General features: G+C 41.2%; 2 protein-coding genes across 3 annotated transcripts in view; one reads left to right on the top strand and one right to left on the bottom strand.

The window, feature by feature from the left end:
* Window positions 1–2,622, top strand: part of LOC144676415 (uncharacterized) — a 67,708-nt gene extending 65,086 nt beyond the window's left edge. The window contains exon 14 of the mRNA XM_078536837.1: window positions 560–2,622. Within this exon, the coding sequence (XP_078392963.1) occupies window positions 560–737 (178 nt within the window). The 3' untranslated portion in view covers window positions 738–2,622. The remainder of the gene's footprint in view (window positions 1–559) is intronic.
* Window positions 2,623–7,200: 4,578 nt separating this feature from the next.
* The window catches only part of LOC144676383 (guanylate kinase-like), a 48,182-nt gene continuing 36,324 nt past the window's right edge, over window positions 7,201–19,058 (bottom strand). For both annotated transcript variants that reach the window (XM_078536815.1, XM_078536817.1), the window contains exons 4-8: window positions 16,921–17,017; window positions 15,048–15,186; window positions 9,785–9,869; window positions 9,386–9,471; window positions 7,201–7,997 (exon numbers count right to left, since the gene is read on the bottom strand). In XM_078536815.1, coding sequence (XP_078392941.1) covers window positions 7,965–7,997; window positions 9,386–9,471; window positions 9,785–9,869; window positions 15,048–15,186; window positions 16,921–17,017 — 440 coding nt within the window. In that variant the 3' untranslated portion in view covers window positions 7,201–7,964. The remainder of the gene's footprint in view (window positions 7,998–9,385; window positions 9,472–9,784; window positions 9,870–15,047; window positions 15,187–16,920; window positions 17,018–19,058) is intronic.

The raw sequence follows: 19,058 nt of genomic DNA, 5'->3' as shown, positions 1-19,058 counted from the left end.
AATATATAATGTAGTGCCACCTAATACATTTTAAAAAAATCAATTGTCTATTAGAATTGTTGGTACCAAAATTCTGGTTCTAAAAATCAGAATGCTACAGAAGGACATCTTGTAGAATTAATCTTAGCCACCAACGGCTCAGAGATAATCTATACAAATCAGTTGTGATCTTTTGTCCAACCTAAACAAATCTCAGCTGGGGCAGAAATTTACCATCGTGTCCTTGAAGACAACTTCCTCTGCTAGTTCACATTTATGAAGACTAGTTGAAGACATTATCAGGTTCACCTGCGAGGTCATCCATAGCTGGATAGTCTGCCAGTAGTGACCATCAAATCCCACACATGATTTACGGCCTCTGGCGTAAGACAGATGATGCCGGTGTATCTTGGATGAAGCCCTAGAATGAACACCTTCAGGAAGGCATGAGAGTTGGAGTAATTTAAAAGAAAAGGAATTAAGCGCTTTTTAAAAAAATTATGCAGATTACTCGAAACACTCTATCATGGCATGAGGGACAATCAATTAAATTTTTTTCCATATGTATTGTACAATGTAGGGGAAGGCCATGTGCCTCTGAATGCCGTTCATTATCATGGTTACAAGAGGACTCACAAACGAAGCTAAGACACTCGACGGTTTTCTTTCAAACAACGAATCTCAGGAATTACCTAAAACAACGTGAGAAACGGAGGATGCTTCTATGTACAATGCATGAGGTGCTGATACTTCAGTGACAAGGAGAAATGAAGAAGAGCAAGTTTAAAAAAAAGAACATCATTGAATGTATTTCATTGATTTCTTTTTAATTTGCAGATGAATTTACAGAAGATATGCCAGTAAGGAAACTTGATTTACAAGGATAAATTTGTGTTTGTGCAATCTTGTGTCAATAAACATTTAGACAGTCTGATCAAAATTGTTAATGTTTAAGAAAGCAGTCGGTCCAATAATGAGTGGTAAAAATTGATAAGTATCCCAATTTATTCCAAATATCAGACCACACCAACTACAATATTTACATAAAAAATATGAACCATAATCTTTGCATTAACATATGTCATCGAGGCCTCTCCTCACCTGATCCCTCCACCCCAACCCTTCCTTTCCAGAATGTACATGAATGCTAAGCCCTTTGCTAAGAGGTAGCATGTAAACAAGGGAGAGGAAGGGAGGAACAGAATCTTGAGGGATAGTAAAGATGACCATGTGGAGGAAGGGGATCATTGAAAGGATTATGTTTGCTATATTTAACAAGTAGAAGTATATAGTGAAAATGAAAGGAAGTGGGGGTCACAGTCAATGGAGCAAAATTAAATATTCAGCCTTAGTAAATGTTCAGTACTATTTGAGGAAAAGTTTCAATGTAGAGGCTTGAAAAAACAAGTATCCATACCGTTACTGCAATTTCAGTTTTATGATGCAGAGACCTGAATTAATAATCCAGACAATGTGAGCTCAAATTTGAATTCAAATTCCACCAAAGCAGTTTGGGAAGTTGAATTCTGTTCTGACTAAAAAAAATCTGGAAATTAAAACAAAGCTGATATCAGTAAAGTTATCATGAGGCTGTTGGATTATCATTAAAAATTCAACTGGTTCACAAATGCTCTTCAGGGAAGAAAATCTACCATTCTGACTCCAGTCCCACACCAACATGGTTAACTCTTGGCTAACCTCTGATGTGGCCTAGCAAACCAGCAGTTCAAGATGCAAACCGCAACTTACCAGTGACACTCACATCCGGCGAATGAATATACTAAAAAAATTGCAAAATAATTACGCTCATTGCAAAGCAAGTTTCATCATCCAAAAATGCAGCCAGTTGTGGTCACCCTAGGTGTTCCACAATGCTTTTGTCTGTTGATTCTCTCCTTGGTTAACTTGCTGCTTTCATATTGCTCAGGATATGTACAAGAGGTTACACTCCATACACATGACACACAGGCCAGAATCGACAGTAGATGGAGCTGTCAAATTGCTTTTTTGAGCCAATGACTATAGCCTGATCATAGTTTCCTGGTAATTCTAACACATTCGATTAGAGGTACTCTTATTGCTATCTTGTCAACAAACCCTAGCAATTAGATTAGAAGCCTTATGGCACTAAAACAGCCTGAAATTTATTTTAGAAGCTACTGCTACAGATTATGTCGCTTACATTGATATTTCAGGATAATAAAAGGCCCACATTTTCAAACTCAAATATTATTCTACTCGAAGTTATTAACTAACACTTTCAGGGGTTTCTGCATTAATATTGCAATCTCAATTTTGGTATAGTGAGAAACTACTATAATTGAGATTTTTCTGATTTTTATGCATTTCTCTTTTTTGCTTGTTTTACAAAGTTAATCCATCATGAAAGTTGATCTAACTTTTTGGAAATTATTATTTTTTTTGGAAATACAATTTGCAAGCAGAAATGCTTGATGGATATCTGTGCTACCATGATCCATACATCTTTATGTAGAACAGAAACTAAAGGGGCCATCAGTTTCAGAAAGTCTCATTCTAAATAAGAATATTTCAAATTCAAGCCCCTAGTCTGCATGGAATCTCAATATTGTAAGTGTGAAAGTGTTTTATTCTTTTAATAAAGTTTTGCTGTTCAAAAAGAAATTGATTTAAAATTACTTAATTTGTGAAAGCAACGCATGAATTATCACAACAGGAGAGACATTTTAGCACTTTAAATTTATTGGTCTGATAGGAGCCAGTAGTTATCCTGTATCATACAGTGGATGATCAGAGCTCGTCTGGGGCTGCTCATCAGGCATTGTCTTTGTGATGCAACACATAGGGACAGTTCCTGTCTTTGAGGTTTTATTTTTGAAGTATGCCTAATATGTATTCTCCAGGAATCAAATGGAAGAGCCAGATGCTTTATTGTGAAGAATATGGAAAGAAGAATTAATTGTAATTTGGAGAGATCTTGTGAGATCCTCAGAGGGACTAAAAGGAAAATACAACAGCCACATGCAGAAATTGCTAACAGTGTTATCAGCCTTACATAGCTGTATCCGAAATATATGTAGCAACCATCATACTTTGATTCTGCAACCATGATCTAAACTGTAGCCACATTCACACAGATGGTGGCCAGTTGGAGGAGCAAAAACACAAAGTACTAGAGTGCAAAAGGATCTAAAGTCCCCATTTCACACCCATAACCTGCAATTGCCCAAAACTAACAGTTTCATCTATGAACAGGTAGATTTGGGGTACACCCAAATCCGTTTCCTCCATGAACAGATAGATGTTGCAGCCAGTACCATTGACTACCTGAACTGCTGCTTAGGAAATTGCCAGTGCTTAAAAATACTGCAAACAAGCATAACCACCAATGTGTTTATCGTTAACAAGCTGTTGACAATTATCAGGCACCTGGCCATCTGCTCCATTAGGAAACCTCCCTCTGAGAAACAAGAGACTATAATCAGCATACACTTATTTCCCAAGCTCAGATTTTTTTTCCCCCAGGCTGGTTAGAGATAATGGAGGATTCTTCTGTCCTTTGCAGTACTTGGGCTGTTACCTTATCAGGTCAATGGTAGAGAGTGCTCCTCTTATGGAGATACTTTTCTTTAGGATTCAAACGCCTTTTCTGGCGTATGGTGCAGCTGGTGAGCACCAACACCCAAGAGTTTACTAGATGTCATCTGGATAATTTCAATGCACAGATTCTGGAACTTATTTCTTCCATGAGAGGATCTTTCAGACCAACAAAAAAACTTCCCTTGCTTGTTATGTCTGCTCATTGGTATTCTTTTCTCTTGATTAGGAAAATAACTTCAGATTTTTAAACAATATCTCAGATTTCTAGTAGAAAATGCAAGCAGTGGGGAATGAGTGCACTGGCATTTAACTAAAAGATGCTGTTTGGGTTGGAAAATGTTGAGTTTTAGGCCAGCTTTAAAACAGGGTTTATACAGGCTCTGCTTGCAGCTACAACTAGTTAATAAGATAACTGGCTTAAACAGGTTTTCAGAGGCTAGATTCAGAGAGTATAAAAACAGGCCATCTTACAGCACTGACTTTGTCTGCACTGGAGTGCTGCTTTAGGCTGCAGTAAAGTGCTTAAGTTGGAGTTTGGTGACTGAAGGAGTTCGGTGAGGAGGGAACGAGGTGATCCTTTGAGTACCGTGAGTACGGTCGGGTAAGTATTCACTACTTTTATCGCTTATAGTTTAAGGTCTTATTTTTGTGGTTCATCGTTTGTAAAGGCTATATTCTGTAACAACGAGGAGCAGGGAAGAAGGGCCCTAGAGTAATTGATATTATGTACCTTCCAAAAGGTTTAATTTATTTTAAAGGGGTAAGTCATGGCAGGACAGCTCAAAGCCGTGGTGTGCTCCTTCTGCTCTATGTGGGAAGCCGGGAACATTTCCGGTGCCCTGGGCCAGCATGTGTGCGGGAAGTGTCTCCAGCTGCAGCTCCTGGAAGCCCGGGTCTCGGAGCTGGAGCGGCGGCTGGGGACACTGTGGAGCATCCGCGAGGCGGAGAGTATCTTGGATAGCATGTATAGAGAGGTGGTCATACCGCAGGCTGAGTCCACAGGCAGGAAAGGAATGGGTGACCACCAGGCAGAGCAAGAGGACTAGGCAGGCAGTGCAGGAATCTTCTGTGGCTATTCCCTTGCAAAACAGATATACCACTTTGGATACTGTTGGGGGGGGGAATGACCTCTCAGGGGAAAGCAGCAACAGCCAAATTCATTGCACCACAGTTGGCTCTGCTGCACAGGGAAGGGGTAAAAAGTGTGGGAATGCAATAGTTATAGGGGAATCAATTGTAAGGGGAATAGATCGGTGTTTCTGTGGCCACAAACGAGACTCCAGGATGGTATGTTGCCTCCTTGGTGCTAGGGTCAAGGATGTCTCAGAGCGGCTACAGGACATTCTGAAGGGGGAGGGTGAACAGCCAGTGGTCATGGTACATGTTGGTACAAACGACATAGGTTCAAAAAAAAAGGGATGAGGTTAAAAAAAAAAGGGATGAGGTCCTAAAAGCAGAATATAAGGAGTTAGGAAGTAAGTTGAAAAGTAGGACATCAAAGGTAGTGATCTCAGGAATACTATCAGTGCTACGTGCCAGTCAGAGTAGAAATAGCAGGATATATCGGATGAATACGTGGCTGAAGAGATGGTGTGAGGGGGAGGGTTTCAGATTCCTGGGACATTGGGACCAGTACAAACTGGACGGGTTACACCTGGGCAGGACCGGGACTGATGTCCCAGGGGGAATATTTGCTACAGTGGTTGGGGAGGGTTTAAACTAAAAGGGCAAGGGGATGGGAACCTATGCAAGGAGTCAGAGGAGGGGGAAATCAAGGACAAGAACAAAAGACCAAAAGGGGAATAAGAAAAATGATAGGCAGAGAAATCAAGGGCAAGAATCAAACAATGCCTCGGTGAAAAATAGTGGGAACGGGGACAAGTAATATTAAAAGGACAAGCCTTAAGGCTTTGTGCCTTAACGCGAGGGGCATTCGCAATAAAGTGGATGAATTAACCACGCAAATAGATGTAAACAGGTATGATATAGTCACGATTACAGAGACACAGCTGCAGGGTGATCAGGGATGGGAACTGAACATCCAGAGGTATTCAGGATTTAGGAAGGACAGACAAAAAGGAAAAGGCGGTGGAGTTGCATTGCCGGTTAAAGAGGAAATTAACGCAATAGTGAGGAAAGGTATCAGCTCCAATGACGTGGAATCTGTATGTGTAGGGCTGAGAAACATGAAGGGGCAAAAAACGTTAGTGGGGGTTGTATATAGACCCCCAAACTGTAATGGTGATGTTGGGAATGGCATTTAACAGAAAATTAGAGATGTATGCAATAAAGGAACATCTGTAATTATGGGTGACTTTAATCTGCATGTAGATTGGGCAAATCAAATTAGTAACAATACCATAGAGGAGGAATTCCTGGAGTGTATACAGGATGGTTTTCTGGACCAATACATTGAGTAACCAACTGGAGAACAGGCCATCCTCAGCTGGGTATTGTGTAATGAGAAAGGAATAATAAGACCATAAGACATAGGAGCAGAAATTAGGCCATTCAGCCCATCGAGTCTGCTCCGCCATTCAATCATGGCTGATAAGTTTCTCAACCCCATTCTCCCACCTTCTCCCCATAACCTTTGATCCCCTTACCAATCAAGAACCTATCTATCTCGGTCTTAAATACACTCAATGACCTGGCCTCCACAGCCTTCTGTGGCAATGAATTCCATAGATTCACCACTCTCTGGCTAAAGAAGTTTCTAGACAGGGTAGATGCAGGAAGGATGTTCCCGATGGTGGGGGAGTCCAGAACCAGGGGTCACAATCTGAGGATATGGGGTAGACCATTTAGGACTGAGATGAGGAGAAATATCTTCACCCAGAGAGTGGTGAGCTTGTGGAATTTGCTAACACAGGAAGTAGTTGAGGCCAAAACATTGTATGTTTTCAAGGAGTTAGATAGAACTCTTGAGGCGAAAGGGATCAAAGGAAATGGGGAGAAAGCAGGAGCAGGCTATGGAGTTAGATGATCAGGCATTATCATAATGAATGGCAGAGCAGGCTAGAAGGGCTGAATGGCCTACTCCTGCTCCTATTTTCTATGTTTCTATGTTAGTTGATTGAAGGCTAAATATTGACCAGGACATCAGGGATAACTCACTTGTTCTTCAAAGTTGTGCTATGGGACCTTTAGTCTACCCAAGGGGGGGTGACATGGCCTCAGTTTAACTTCTCAACTAAAGACAGTGCAATATACTGGAGCGTCAGCCTAGATTTTTGTGCTGAAGTCCCTGGAATGGGACTTGAACACACAACCTTCTGGCTTCGAGGCAAGGACCATCACCAACTGAGCCACAGCTGGCACACAAATCATCCAGTATGTTTGATTACATCTTTGATTTCTTTCATTGTCTATTATCACATGCAAATACCATCCTGTTCTCCAATTAAGCAGGCAACAGGTCATTCTATTATTTTTTTTCAAGAGTATATGTGCATTGAGTTTCCCTTCTTAGCTTTTAAAGAAGTGTTGGTCTGCAATAATCTTCAAATCTATTGAAGGGTCCATACCTGAAACGTCCATTATCTCCACGGATCCCCCTTGGCCAACCGAGAGCTTACTATATGCGTATTTGCTTCATAATGTGGTCACTGTCCTAACAGTCTTAGCCATAGAATAAACACATTCCAGTTTTTCTCATTGGTTTTATTTAACCCCTAAAGACATTGGTAAATACAGAAGCCATCTAAATTTTGTTTGGGAGGGGGAATTTAAAATTAAAAATTCAGGCATATTTCCTCAATTAAATAATTTTTCCTACTTCAATACAGTAACTAAGTTCACTGAGACAATAACAATCATTCATACATATATTTATATATAAAAAAGCAAATTTCTGAAAAGAAAGGAATTGTGGGATAGCATCAGCTTTCTCAAATTATCTTTGCACAAAGCATCAGCCAAGTCTACTTTATCTTTCCACTGGTCCAATAACGATTACTTTTTCCTCTATTAAACATTACAAGAAACAACAGTAATAGTAGCTTGCGTTTGGAGTGTCGCAATATTGTTGATACTGTAGTTACTGTCCAGTATATGCATTTTAAAAAAACATTCTGTAAAATTGCACACAAGTACTTTCCACAAAGCATCACAGAAAGAGTATTCCTCATTATACCAAGCAAAATTGGTAAAGCCATGGTTTTGTTTTAATCAAAAAGCATTCCGTGATATTTGTCAAATATCCCTAGAAGAGACACTAGCAAAAATTGGAATGCTAGTCAACAATAACAGGCCAACACAAAAATAAAGTTATTTTTTAAAAATAAGCATGTTAAGATATTAAATAAATACATGGATGTTTTGTTTAGAAATTTTCATTCTTCCTTTGTGTACATTGCTGAAATGGAATGTTAGAATTTCTGGGTGGAATGGAGTTTGGAACTAGTTCAGTTCTGTAAGGCTTTCACCTTTTGGATTTCCTACAATAAAACAAGCGAAGACATAAGGAAGCAGTTTTTTAAAAAATCACAAACAATTGAAACATAATTCAAAACACAATCTACTTTTACTGATCTGAACTGCTCTTGCAGCAACCCTCCAAGTCTGTTTCCTTTTAATCTCACTAATTGCATTCTGCATTCAGTTTTACACCATTTCTCCCAATTCAAATTATTTCAGTTTTTACCTCCTCCAGTTTTCTCCCCTTATTCTCTTTTCCTAAAGGCAGTAGCTAACGTTACAGCACAGCTCCATCGCTCTCTTTCCCCAATGGAACTGAATTTTCCATCATCTTTCCTCAACGAGTTTGAATTCTAAATCCCCTTCCCTCCCTGAAGATCACAATTTGCTTTCTCTCATTTTCCCTTCTCCTATAGTCTACTAGAACACATCCTGTCAGTCAACGCTTGAGTTTCCACATATCTTTCCAGAGAAGAAAAACTAGCAGGGCACCAGGGATGAATGCTGCGGATCACGACTTTTAGCACCTGTCCTGAGAGATCTACCCCTCCTCCTGCAAGTATCAGGATCACCTCTTCTATCCCAACCCCAGCAGAGTTTTCTTGAATGCTTCACTGAAAAACCTTCTCCCTCTCTAGTAATTTGACCACAAGGCCAATTGTTCACTAAGGCTGACCAGTCCTGAGTGCACTGACCAGTTTGTAGTTTTCATAGATGACACCTTCCAGAACCCAATAGGCAAACATTTCACAACCTCTGCAATGCACAAAGTATTCTATTTGCAGAACAAAATCAATTTTTGTACACTCTGAAGTGCTGAAATTGAAATGATTAAACTTGGAAATATTCAGTATTAATTATTTTGGCATCCTGCAGCCCTGCATTCACCAGGAACATCAACATAATGGGAACACCATCGCCTCCAAGTCAGACTCCTCATTTGTAAGATCCCAAAGACATTAGATAAAGGACCAGATAATAATACTTCTTGGAGGGGAGCTTGCCAGGGCATTGGAGGACCTGCTGATCTTCAAATAGTGTGATGGGATTGTTAACATCTCACCAAACCACTGATAGTCCAACAATGCAGCCCCTCAGTCAACACTACAAAGTGTCAGTTTGCACTTAAACTAGGTTGAATCCAAAACCTTCTGATCCAAAGACAAGAATGGGCCAAAATGGTGCAACAAAAGCAATCAAACTGTTATCATTCACCATGTGGATTATATCCAAATGTTTCCATTATTTCAAAGATTAGCAGCAAGCACCAGTTGATTTTATAGATAACTTTTCTGCTCCCATTGGTGTTAAATGGCCAATTTTCGTTATAAGTAAAAAGTTCAGTGCACAACCAGATCATTGTTCTTACTAAAGATAAAGTGTGCAGGCTGATCTGCAATTAGCTCACCTCAGTAAGAACTGATCTCAACCGATTATAGGCATCTTCTAAAACATCATTAATTAGTACTTCATCAAACATACCAGGCTCTTTACCTGCAGAACAGAAATACACACAAAGATTTATCACAGATATAACTCGTATTTACCAGTTGTGATCCCATCCCAATTTATGCCCCTCCAAAAAAGACATTCTAAAGTGTGGTTAAGAGGAACATTCAGGTGTTGCATTCACCCATTCTTTCCCCTATCTGCTTTTCAATGTCATTCAAACATAGGCACATGGAAATATGCAGTATACCAGCTCTCAACATTCACACTGCTAATGCTACATCCCAACATAAATAGGAATTTTTATTGGTACGAGAATATAGAAAAAATATTAGCAAATATTTGTTCAAGTACTTACTGAATTCCATGTCTGATTTTGCTGCTGTCAGCCTCTTTTGCAAACTTTCCTCAGTTTCAGTTTTTCTCTGTCTCAATCGTTGTTCCTAAAAATAGATTTTATAGACTAAGTTTTCTTTTAATTCTGACATTTACATCAGTGTTGCAATTGGTTTCCCATTCTTTTTTTAAAGAGGAATAATGTCAAAGTTACTGGAGGATTATGTGACGAATTTAATTTGGAAATCAAAAATATCCATACATACACCTCAACAGTGTAACTTGCTTTGATAGCTTCAGAATGTCCTCTAGTCAACAGAAAGTCCAGGCTTTAACGTTTGTGGACAATTTTCACTTTTTAAGCCAGATCTATTGATCCACTTGAGATTATAAAAACATAAAACTAACACTGTAGCTAAACAACTAATCAAACGTTCAGCTTTAGGATGTGGAGATCATTGCATTAAACCAGTGGTTTACCATCTGGACAAATAAATGTATGCTTACACTGTGAATATACAGGCGTGAATCAATATAAAATCCATTCTGCGTGACAAGATCCTTGTTAAATCCTATTCATATCTCAGTAATACAGCTGATCCAAATATGAAAAACAAGGCTTCAGTACTTAGAACACAGATAGATAGTTCAGTGAAGCTTGCACTGTCAGCAATATGCCAAACATCTCAAACCACTTGGATCTGAATGGTGCCCAAATTATTGCCCAAGGACTTAAAGAAAACTCCAGTGTAAAACTTGTCCTAAAAGAATGTCTTGGAAAAGTTGAAATCATTTCCCAGTCTTCCCTCAAGTTGTGAAACACTACAATGTTTCATTTTACCTTGCTTATCAAGTAGCTTTCAAAAGGAAATTGAATATAACAGAAGGAATAGAGAGTTGCAATATGGGCTTATTGGCATAGTTCTAAAGGGTATTCAGGGACAGAAGGACTAGGGGTGCATGTGCATAGATCTTTGAAAGTAACAGGACACATTGGGAGAGAGTGGTTAGCAAAGCATATGGATCTTGGACTTCGTAAATAGGGTTGAGTAATTGAGTAGAAAAGCAGGGAAGTTATGCCGAATCTTTAGTTGTGGCCTAACCAGAGCTTTATAAAGTATTGCATCCAGTTCAGCTCACCAACCTTAGGAAGGATGTGTGGGTTCAAGGACGGTTGTATTGGAAATTTACCAAAATGGTATCTAAAATCCCCCATCCCTGGAACAAGATTAGGTTGAAGCAGCTGGAGTTGCTCTCCTTGGAGCAAGGGAGATGGAGGGGAGATTGGATAGAGGTGTGCAAGATTTTGACAGGTTTGGATAAGGCAGACAATGAAAAACTGTTCCTATTTACCTATACTGTTTATGTTCTTATGTTCTGTTAGCTGAAAGTACAGGATTAGGGTACACAGATTGAAAGTTTTGGACAAGAGATGTAGGGGGAACGTGAGGAAGAACTTTTCTTTTTAACGTGAGTGGTAATCTCTTCTTCTTAGGCAGTCCCTCGGGACCAAAGATGATTTTCTTCCACTCCAGTGTTGTGGGTCCTGAGGTGACTAAAAGTCCGATGATGGATCCGCACACTCCGCCACAGGTGGGGTAGGTAATGCTTGATGAGGCAGGTATGCTCTGATTTTGGTACGCTCCTTCCGCTGTTTATGCTTGACCTCCACATAGGCCTGTCAGAGACATTCGAAATGGTTGGCACCTTACCAGTTGCTTTTCCAGTTTTGGCCGTCTCGAGCAAGAGATTCCCAAATATTGGTGAGGGTGTTGCATTTTTTCAGGGAGGCTTTGGGGACGTCCCCGAAACATTTCCTCTGCCCACCTGGTAACTGCTTGCTCTCTACTCCGAGCATCGTCCCAGCTTGTTTTGGGGTCTTGTGTCAAGCATGTGGATGATGTTGGCCTGAGAGAGGACACTGATATTGGAACGCCTATCCTGTCAATGAATTTGCAGGACTTTGTGTAGGCGTCTGCAGGGATTTAAGATGTCACTTGTACATCAGCCATGTCTCTGACACACAAGGAGGAGGAGAGCATGACAGGGGATCACTGCGGTGCCGTAATCGTGACCATCTTCAAAAAAAAGGAGACAAGGCAAATGGTAATGACCATGAGGGTGAAAGAAGCAGAGATGACCAATAATTCTAAAAGGAAATTAGATGGACAATTAAGAGAATTAAACTTCCAGGGCTACGAAGATAGAGCAGGGGAATAGAACTGACTGGATTGTTCTACAGAGACTTAATGGACTGAATGGCCTCCTCCTGTGCTGTAAAAGGGCTATGATTCTGTGAATAAATACTTGAGAGAAAAAAATTGCAGGAATATAGGGAAGGAACCAGGGAGTAGGACTAACTGCACTGCTCTTCAAAAGAGCTGGTGCAGATTCAGTGGGCCAAATGGTCTGCTTCTGATTTCATAGAATTATACACATAGTAGGGGACATTCAACTCATCATGTCTGTGTTGGCTCTTTCAAGCAGCCACCTAATTAATCCCAATCATCTGCTCTTTGCTCATAGCCCAGCAAATGTTTTCAATTCCCTTTTCATTGAATCATATAATAGTTACTATTGAATCTGCTTCTTTAAAAGCAGTGCATTCCAGATTATAAACATATTCAGCATGCATCATTCTTTACTCTGAATGGCATTAAAATACTTAATACATCAGCAGACAATCAGTTAAAAGTCCTGGATGCTGCAAGAAGATTATAAAGTTGTATTTTTAAAAAGTTTAATCTGAAATCAGAGCTACTGTTGTCTGGTTATAATGATAAGAAACAAAATTCAAAGAATTAGGAGCAGGAGTAAGCCACTTGGTACCTCAAGCCTGCTTTGCCATTCATTAAGATCATTCCAATCTGTTTGTGGTCTCTTTCCTGCCTGCCTCCCATAACCCTCAAGTTCCTTGTCCAGCAAAAATCTGTCTAACTCCGCCTTGAATATATTCAATGACCCAGCCTCCACTGCTCTCTGGGGAAGAGAATGTTCAACAACCTCAGAAGAAATTCTTCCTCATTTCTGTCTTAAATGGGAAAACCCTTATTTTTAAACTGTGCTCCCTAGTTCTAGATTCCCCCACAAGAGGAAATATCCTCTCAGCATCTACCCTGACAAGCTCTCTCAAAATCTTATGCATCTCTCATTCTTCTAAACTCCAATGAGTTTAGGCCCAACCTGCACAACTTTTCCTCATAAGGCAGCCCCTTCATCCCAGTAATCAGCCTAGTGAACCTTCGCTGAACACTTTCCAATGCAAGTGTGTCCCCACCTACAGTAAGGCAAGCAAAACTGTACAATTTGGTACAGCTGTAACAAGACTTTGCTACTTTTATATTCCATCCCCCTTGCAATAAAGGCCAACATTCTGTTTACCTTTCTAATTACTTGCTGTACCTGCATGCTAACGTTTTGTGATTCATGTACAAGGACACCCAGATCCTTCTGTACCACAGCATTTTGTACTCTCTTCATTTAAATAATATTCTGCTTTTCTATTCTTCCTGCCAAAGTGGACAACCTCGCATTTTCCCACATTATACTCCATCTCTAAGTTTTTTCCCATTCACTTAATATCCTTCTATATCCCACTGCAGACTCTGTCTCCTCCTCACAACTTGCTTTCCAACCTATCTTCATATCAGTAGCAAATTTGGCTACCCTACAGTCAGTCCCTTCATCCAAGCCATTAATATAGACCGTAAGTAGTTGAGGACCAAGCACTGCTCCCTGAGGTACTTCACAAGTTACATCCTGAAAATGACCTATTTATCCCAACACTCTATTTGCTGCTGGTAGATCACCCCCAACATTATAAGCTCTTATCTTGTGTGGTAACCTTTTATGCGGCACCTTATTGATGCACTACATCTACTAGTTCCACTGTATCCATCCTGCTTGTCACTTCCTCACAGAACTCAAATAAATTTGTAAAACGCAACTGCCTTTCCACAAAACCATGTCGCCTCTGCCTCATGGTATTACGATTTTCTAAATGTCCTGATACTACCTCATTAATAATGGATTCCAGCATTTCTCAATGACAGACTAACAGGTCTATAACTTCCTGCTTTCCATCTCCCTTCTTTCTTGAACAGAGTGTTACATTTGTGGTTTACCAATCAGCTGGGACTTATCCAGAATCTAGGGAACTTTGAAAGGCAACAACCAATGCATCCACTATCTCTGCAGCCATTTTTTAAGACCCAGGGGACCTGTCAGCCTCAAGTTTCATTAGTTTTCCCATTACTTTTTCCCTAGTGATAGTTTTAAGTTCCTCCTTTCCTTTTGCCTCTTGATTTTCTACTATTCTTCAGTACTATTCTTGAGGTGCTTTTTGTGTTTTCTATCATGAAAACAGATACAAAATAGCTGTTCAAGGCCTCTACCATTTCCCATTATTAATTCCCCAGTCTCACCCTCTAAGGGATCAATGCTCATTTTAGCTACTCTTTTCCTTTTTATATACTTATAAAAGTTTTCACTGTCTGTTTCTATATTTCTTGCTAGTTTTCTCTCATACTCCAATTTTTCCCTCTATTATTTCTTTAGTTATCCTTTGCTGGTTTCTAAAACTCCCCCAATCCTCTGGCCTATCACTAATCTTCACAGCATTGTACGCCTTTTCTTTCAGTTTGATATCACTCTTAACTTCCTTAGTTTACCAGAAGGATGCAGCATCCGTGGCTGAGTCATTCTTCCGCGAGCTATGAAATATCTCCTTAAATGTCTGACATTGTTTCTCTAAATTTCTTCTATAAATACAAGTGCTTTTCTCAACACTTGAAAACAATCTTACAATTTTCTCTAAACATACGTAATATTTTGTATTATGAATAAAAATACTGCTTCTGGATGGAAATTATTTTAACTTTCAACTTAGTGAGGAAGTCAGATATGAACTTGATGTCAACAAAGCGAAACATTTTCATGAGATTCTGCAAACCTTTTTTAAAATACACAACTTTACAAGATCTACTTCTCTTTTGTACAAAGTAGCAACAATATTATTCGATTTTTTTCATTATAACCAGTGCCACATTAGAACATTGAGGTACGGCAGGATTGAGCATCCAACATCTGCAACACAGACGGCACAAGATTAAAAATTAAAAACCCACAAATTTTTCCATACTCATCTAGTTGGCAGCCATGGCTAAATAAGGAACACTTCACACCACTTGATTTCTCTGATTAATACTGGCTTTCCAGAACAGCACACCTCCCCCAGTCCAACAGTAATGCTATTAGGTGTCAGTACTAACCGGCATTGTACTTACAAGAATTTCAAACGATGGTGGTTGAACGGAAAGGTAGATTGGGCACAGATCTGTTTTCTTGATATTCCTCACGCCCTGCATGTCGATGTCAAGAATACAGATTTGGTTCTTGGCTTGTACCTCCTGTACTGCTGCTTTACTGGAAGTAAAACAAGTCAATTTATTAACTAGCCTCATGCTGTCATTATTCCCAGAGAAAAGGCCCTAGTGTAGTTCTGACAGTTATAAACACAATGCAAATTGACAAGAATGATTCTAAAATAAATGTTAAATTATAAGGACAGTGTTTAAAATAGCTAGAGGATTGATGGGGTAGACAAAGTAAATAGAAAAAACATTTTGCCTCCGATTGGCGTTGGGGGTGGAAGAGAGTCCAGAAAAAGGGGTTTATCATCTTAAACCCAGGCCATTCAGGAGTGATGTCAGGAAGCACTTCTTCCCAGAGTCATGGAAATCTGGAACTCTCTCCCTCAAAAGCTCTTGAGGCTGGGGGTCATTGAAAATTTCAAGACTGAGATCACAGAATTGTGATAGCACGGAAGAAGATATTCAAGCCCATCGTGTCAGTGCTGGCTTTTTGAAGGAGCAATTCGCCTAGTGCCACTCCCCTACCTTCACCCCGTAATTTCTGTGCTGTAGACCTCTATGGCTCTATGACCTTCTTGAATATTTTGATTGAGCCAGCCTCCGCCACACTCTCAGGCAGTGCATTCCAGATCCTAACCACTCGCTGTGTGAAAAGTATCTTGTGTCCCCATTGCTTTTTTTGTCAATTGCCTTAAATTTCTGTCCTGTGGTTTTCAATCCTTCCGCCAATGGGAACAGTTTTTTTTCCCTATCTGTCTAAACCCCTCATGACTTTCAATACCTCTATCAAATCTCCTTTCAACGTTCTATTCTCCAGTATCTGTCTAAACCCCTCATGACTTTCAATACCTCTATCAAATCTCCTTTCAACGTTCTATTCTCCAGTAACAGTCCCAGCCTCTCCAATCTACGTAACAAAGTTGTTAGGTATTAAGATTTACAGAACAAAGGCAGCTACACAACAGCTGCTGGATGCCACTAATTGGATTACTCCCTGGAAAAAGGTGACTGAACTCTAAAGGGGATTTGGTAGAATTTGAATTAGTGCAGCTTTCTGCCATCTATTTTGAGAACCCTTAGGAATTGATAATTCTTTGCCCAATGGATATTTAATTTGTGTACGAACAACATCAATACTAGTCATCCACAGGATTAGACAGTTACCAAAATACAGGTAAATCAAGTGCAATAAATAGAACACAACTGGCTGGAGTGTTTAAAAAGCTGGGGGAAAGACAGTGAGAGAAGGAAGGGGCAAGAGTACAAGAGGACAGGGAAGAAAGTAAATGAAATTAAAAAAGCATAAGAAATGGAGACAGGGTGAGGGTGTGAGATTAGTTAAATGGTGAAGCTTCAAAGTTTCAAAATGGTAGCTGTTGGCTTGATAAAGATCAGTGTGTATGAGAGGCAAATAATGTCATACTAACTATACAGCAGAACTAAACACTTTCAATAGTTTCAGTCACTATTCTGGTTAGGCAGGTTCCCAGCTACAATTCCCCCTAAAAAATGACATTCCACCACAAGGAAGAAGAGTCGCATCCTGACATGAAGGAATCCTTTAAGTTACTGAACTAAAACAAAAACATGAATACATGGTGTTGGACTGAAAGATAAGATTACTTCACCTCTAGATGATACAATCAAATTTTAAAGGATGAGTCATGTTAAGTGCCACTGTTGCCTTTCAAAGAGGGTTGGTTTGGGCTGAATCTACAGAGTCAACCCCATTAAACTGTCCCAGACCTCCAAGGTTACAAGTTACCTTCAGGATCACAACGCATACCTTGTTCCATACATGTTTCCCGAGAACTCTGCATTTTCTATAAATTCCCCAGCTTCAATACCACGAAGCATTTCTTCTCGCGATACAAAATGGTAATCTGGGTAGAGAACACAGACAAAACTCTTGAATCATTACTACACAACCCAGACAACAACTTTGTACATTTACAGAGTACAACGCAGATCACCCTGGCCCCCTTAGACAGGCTACCATTTTGAATACTAAGTAAAAGAATACGTGCATTATATTGTATTTCCATGTCTGAAAACACACAGCAGAATCAATGCAGCAGCAAACTGATGTATAGACAAAGAGGAAGCCATTCCGTGCTAGCATCACCCACAAACAGCAACAAGTTAACTTGGAGCTTTTTTTCAGAAACCACCAAGATGATTTCGCAGATTTTCACGCCATAAGGGTCACGCCCCTTCTTGCCTCATTAATAGCGCATTCAAGGGAAACATGTCAGATCACTTGCAGGCAGCCTCCAACTTCCCTGCCATGCCATTACCTCAATGCTTCCTCACTCCGGGCACCATATTTAAACTGCTGCCGGGCACACAGTTCTCAATGCTTGCAGCCCAGGGCTGCTCCAGTGAAGATCTGGCCCCAAAAGTCAAGAGAGCAGCCCCCAGATTCAGTGACACATCCCTGGAATGCCTTTTGTACGCCATGGAGGCCCATTGCGATTTCCTTTACCCCCGCTCTGGCTGCAGGAGGCCCATCAGTCTCATCACTCCGGCTTGGGAGGTGGTGGCAGCGGTGGTCAGTGCCAACGCTGCACACAGGCTGACAATCCAGTGCAGTAAAAGGATGAATGATCTCATCTGTGCCGCCAGAATAAGGCAGCCTTCTCATCACACTCAATTCACCCACTCAAGCCCATCACACATTCCCTGGCATCTCTCTCACCGCCAGCTCAAGGGACATCACCACTCACACTCTCACATGTCTCCACCTGGCCTCATCTCCTCTGGAGATAGCCTCCACATCCATCCATGGCTCCACTCAGCACACACGCACACCTGGCATCCTTCTCATTTGGCCTGTCATGTGCCTTGCTCACACTCTCTCCATCTGTCTTTATGCAGGACAAGATCGCAAAATCAGTGGGAGAGGACCCAGACAGGGGGTGGAGTGCCAGACATCAAGGACCTTATTCCGTCAAGAGTCGCTGGCCAGAAAGGACGTGGACCGTTCCTGCAGCAGTGAGGTCGGCGGCAAACATTCACGTGAGGACCATGCACCAGATCATCCCTCTGTCAATGCTACTCTAAGTCCACTAGTGTGTGTGGAATGTGGCTGTCAAGTCTCCTAGGTACATGTGCCACATCGCCCTCAGGCAATCTTGACCCCGACCCCAGCGCCGAGAGCACCTCAGATGAGGACTCTGAAGGCTGTACCTTTGAAGATCCATCACGGTGCTCACCCACACCCTCCACCAGAGCAGTGACACACACCTCGGTGGGATCTAGATGCAGAGCAACCTCGGGATCACAATCTGGTGAGCACAGCACACAATCTGTCCTACAGTAGGCGGAGGCAGGGACATCTGAGGTCACTGGCACCCTGAGGGCTGCTGTAGGCAAGGAATCTGCTGACACAAAAACAAAGAATGCTGGAAAAACTCAGCAGGTCTGACAGCATCTGTGGAGAGAAAGTCAGAGTTAACGTTTCGAGTCCGTATGACTCTTCTTCAGAGCTGAATCTGCTGAGTCTGTCAGATGATGAGCCTCTGGACTTGGTTCTCAATCAGTTGGAGCTACAAAGGCAATCACAGGGACATCAGGAAGGGATGTCTGGTACACTCCTCAGATTGCAAGGGATGATGGAGGATTCCGCCCACCTTTAGTCTTAGGTGATAGCACCGGCACGTCGCCACACCGTGGTCAACACTGGCAGGATGGCGGCTGCCATGCAGACCTTGGTCCAGGACATTGGTCCTGCACTGCTGCGCGAGCTGAACTTCATCGTTGACGCCATAGTTGACCTCCAGTAGCGTCAACGCGAGAAGGGTGCGGGGCAGCTCAATCTCACTCCAGCTTCCTTGCTTCCCCTCAAGGAGTCAGCCAGGGGCCATCAGGCACCCATAGGGAGGGCCACCAACAACTTGACACCCTGGGGCCATCCACCCAGGT

This window comes from Cetorhinus maximus, chromosome 3 (genome assembly GCF_964194155.1).
Source record: "Cetorhinus maximus chromosome 3, sCetMax3.hap1.1, whole genome shotgun sequence".
NCBI lineage: Eukaryota > Metazoa > Chordata > Chondrichthyes > Lamniformes > Cetorhinidae > Cetorhinus > Cetorhinus maximus.
The sequence above is the reverse complement of the archived record's forward strand: the minus strand, read 5'-3'. Positions and strand labels throughout refer to the sequence as shown.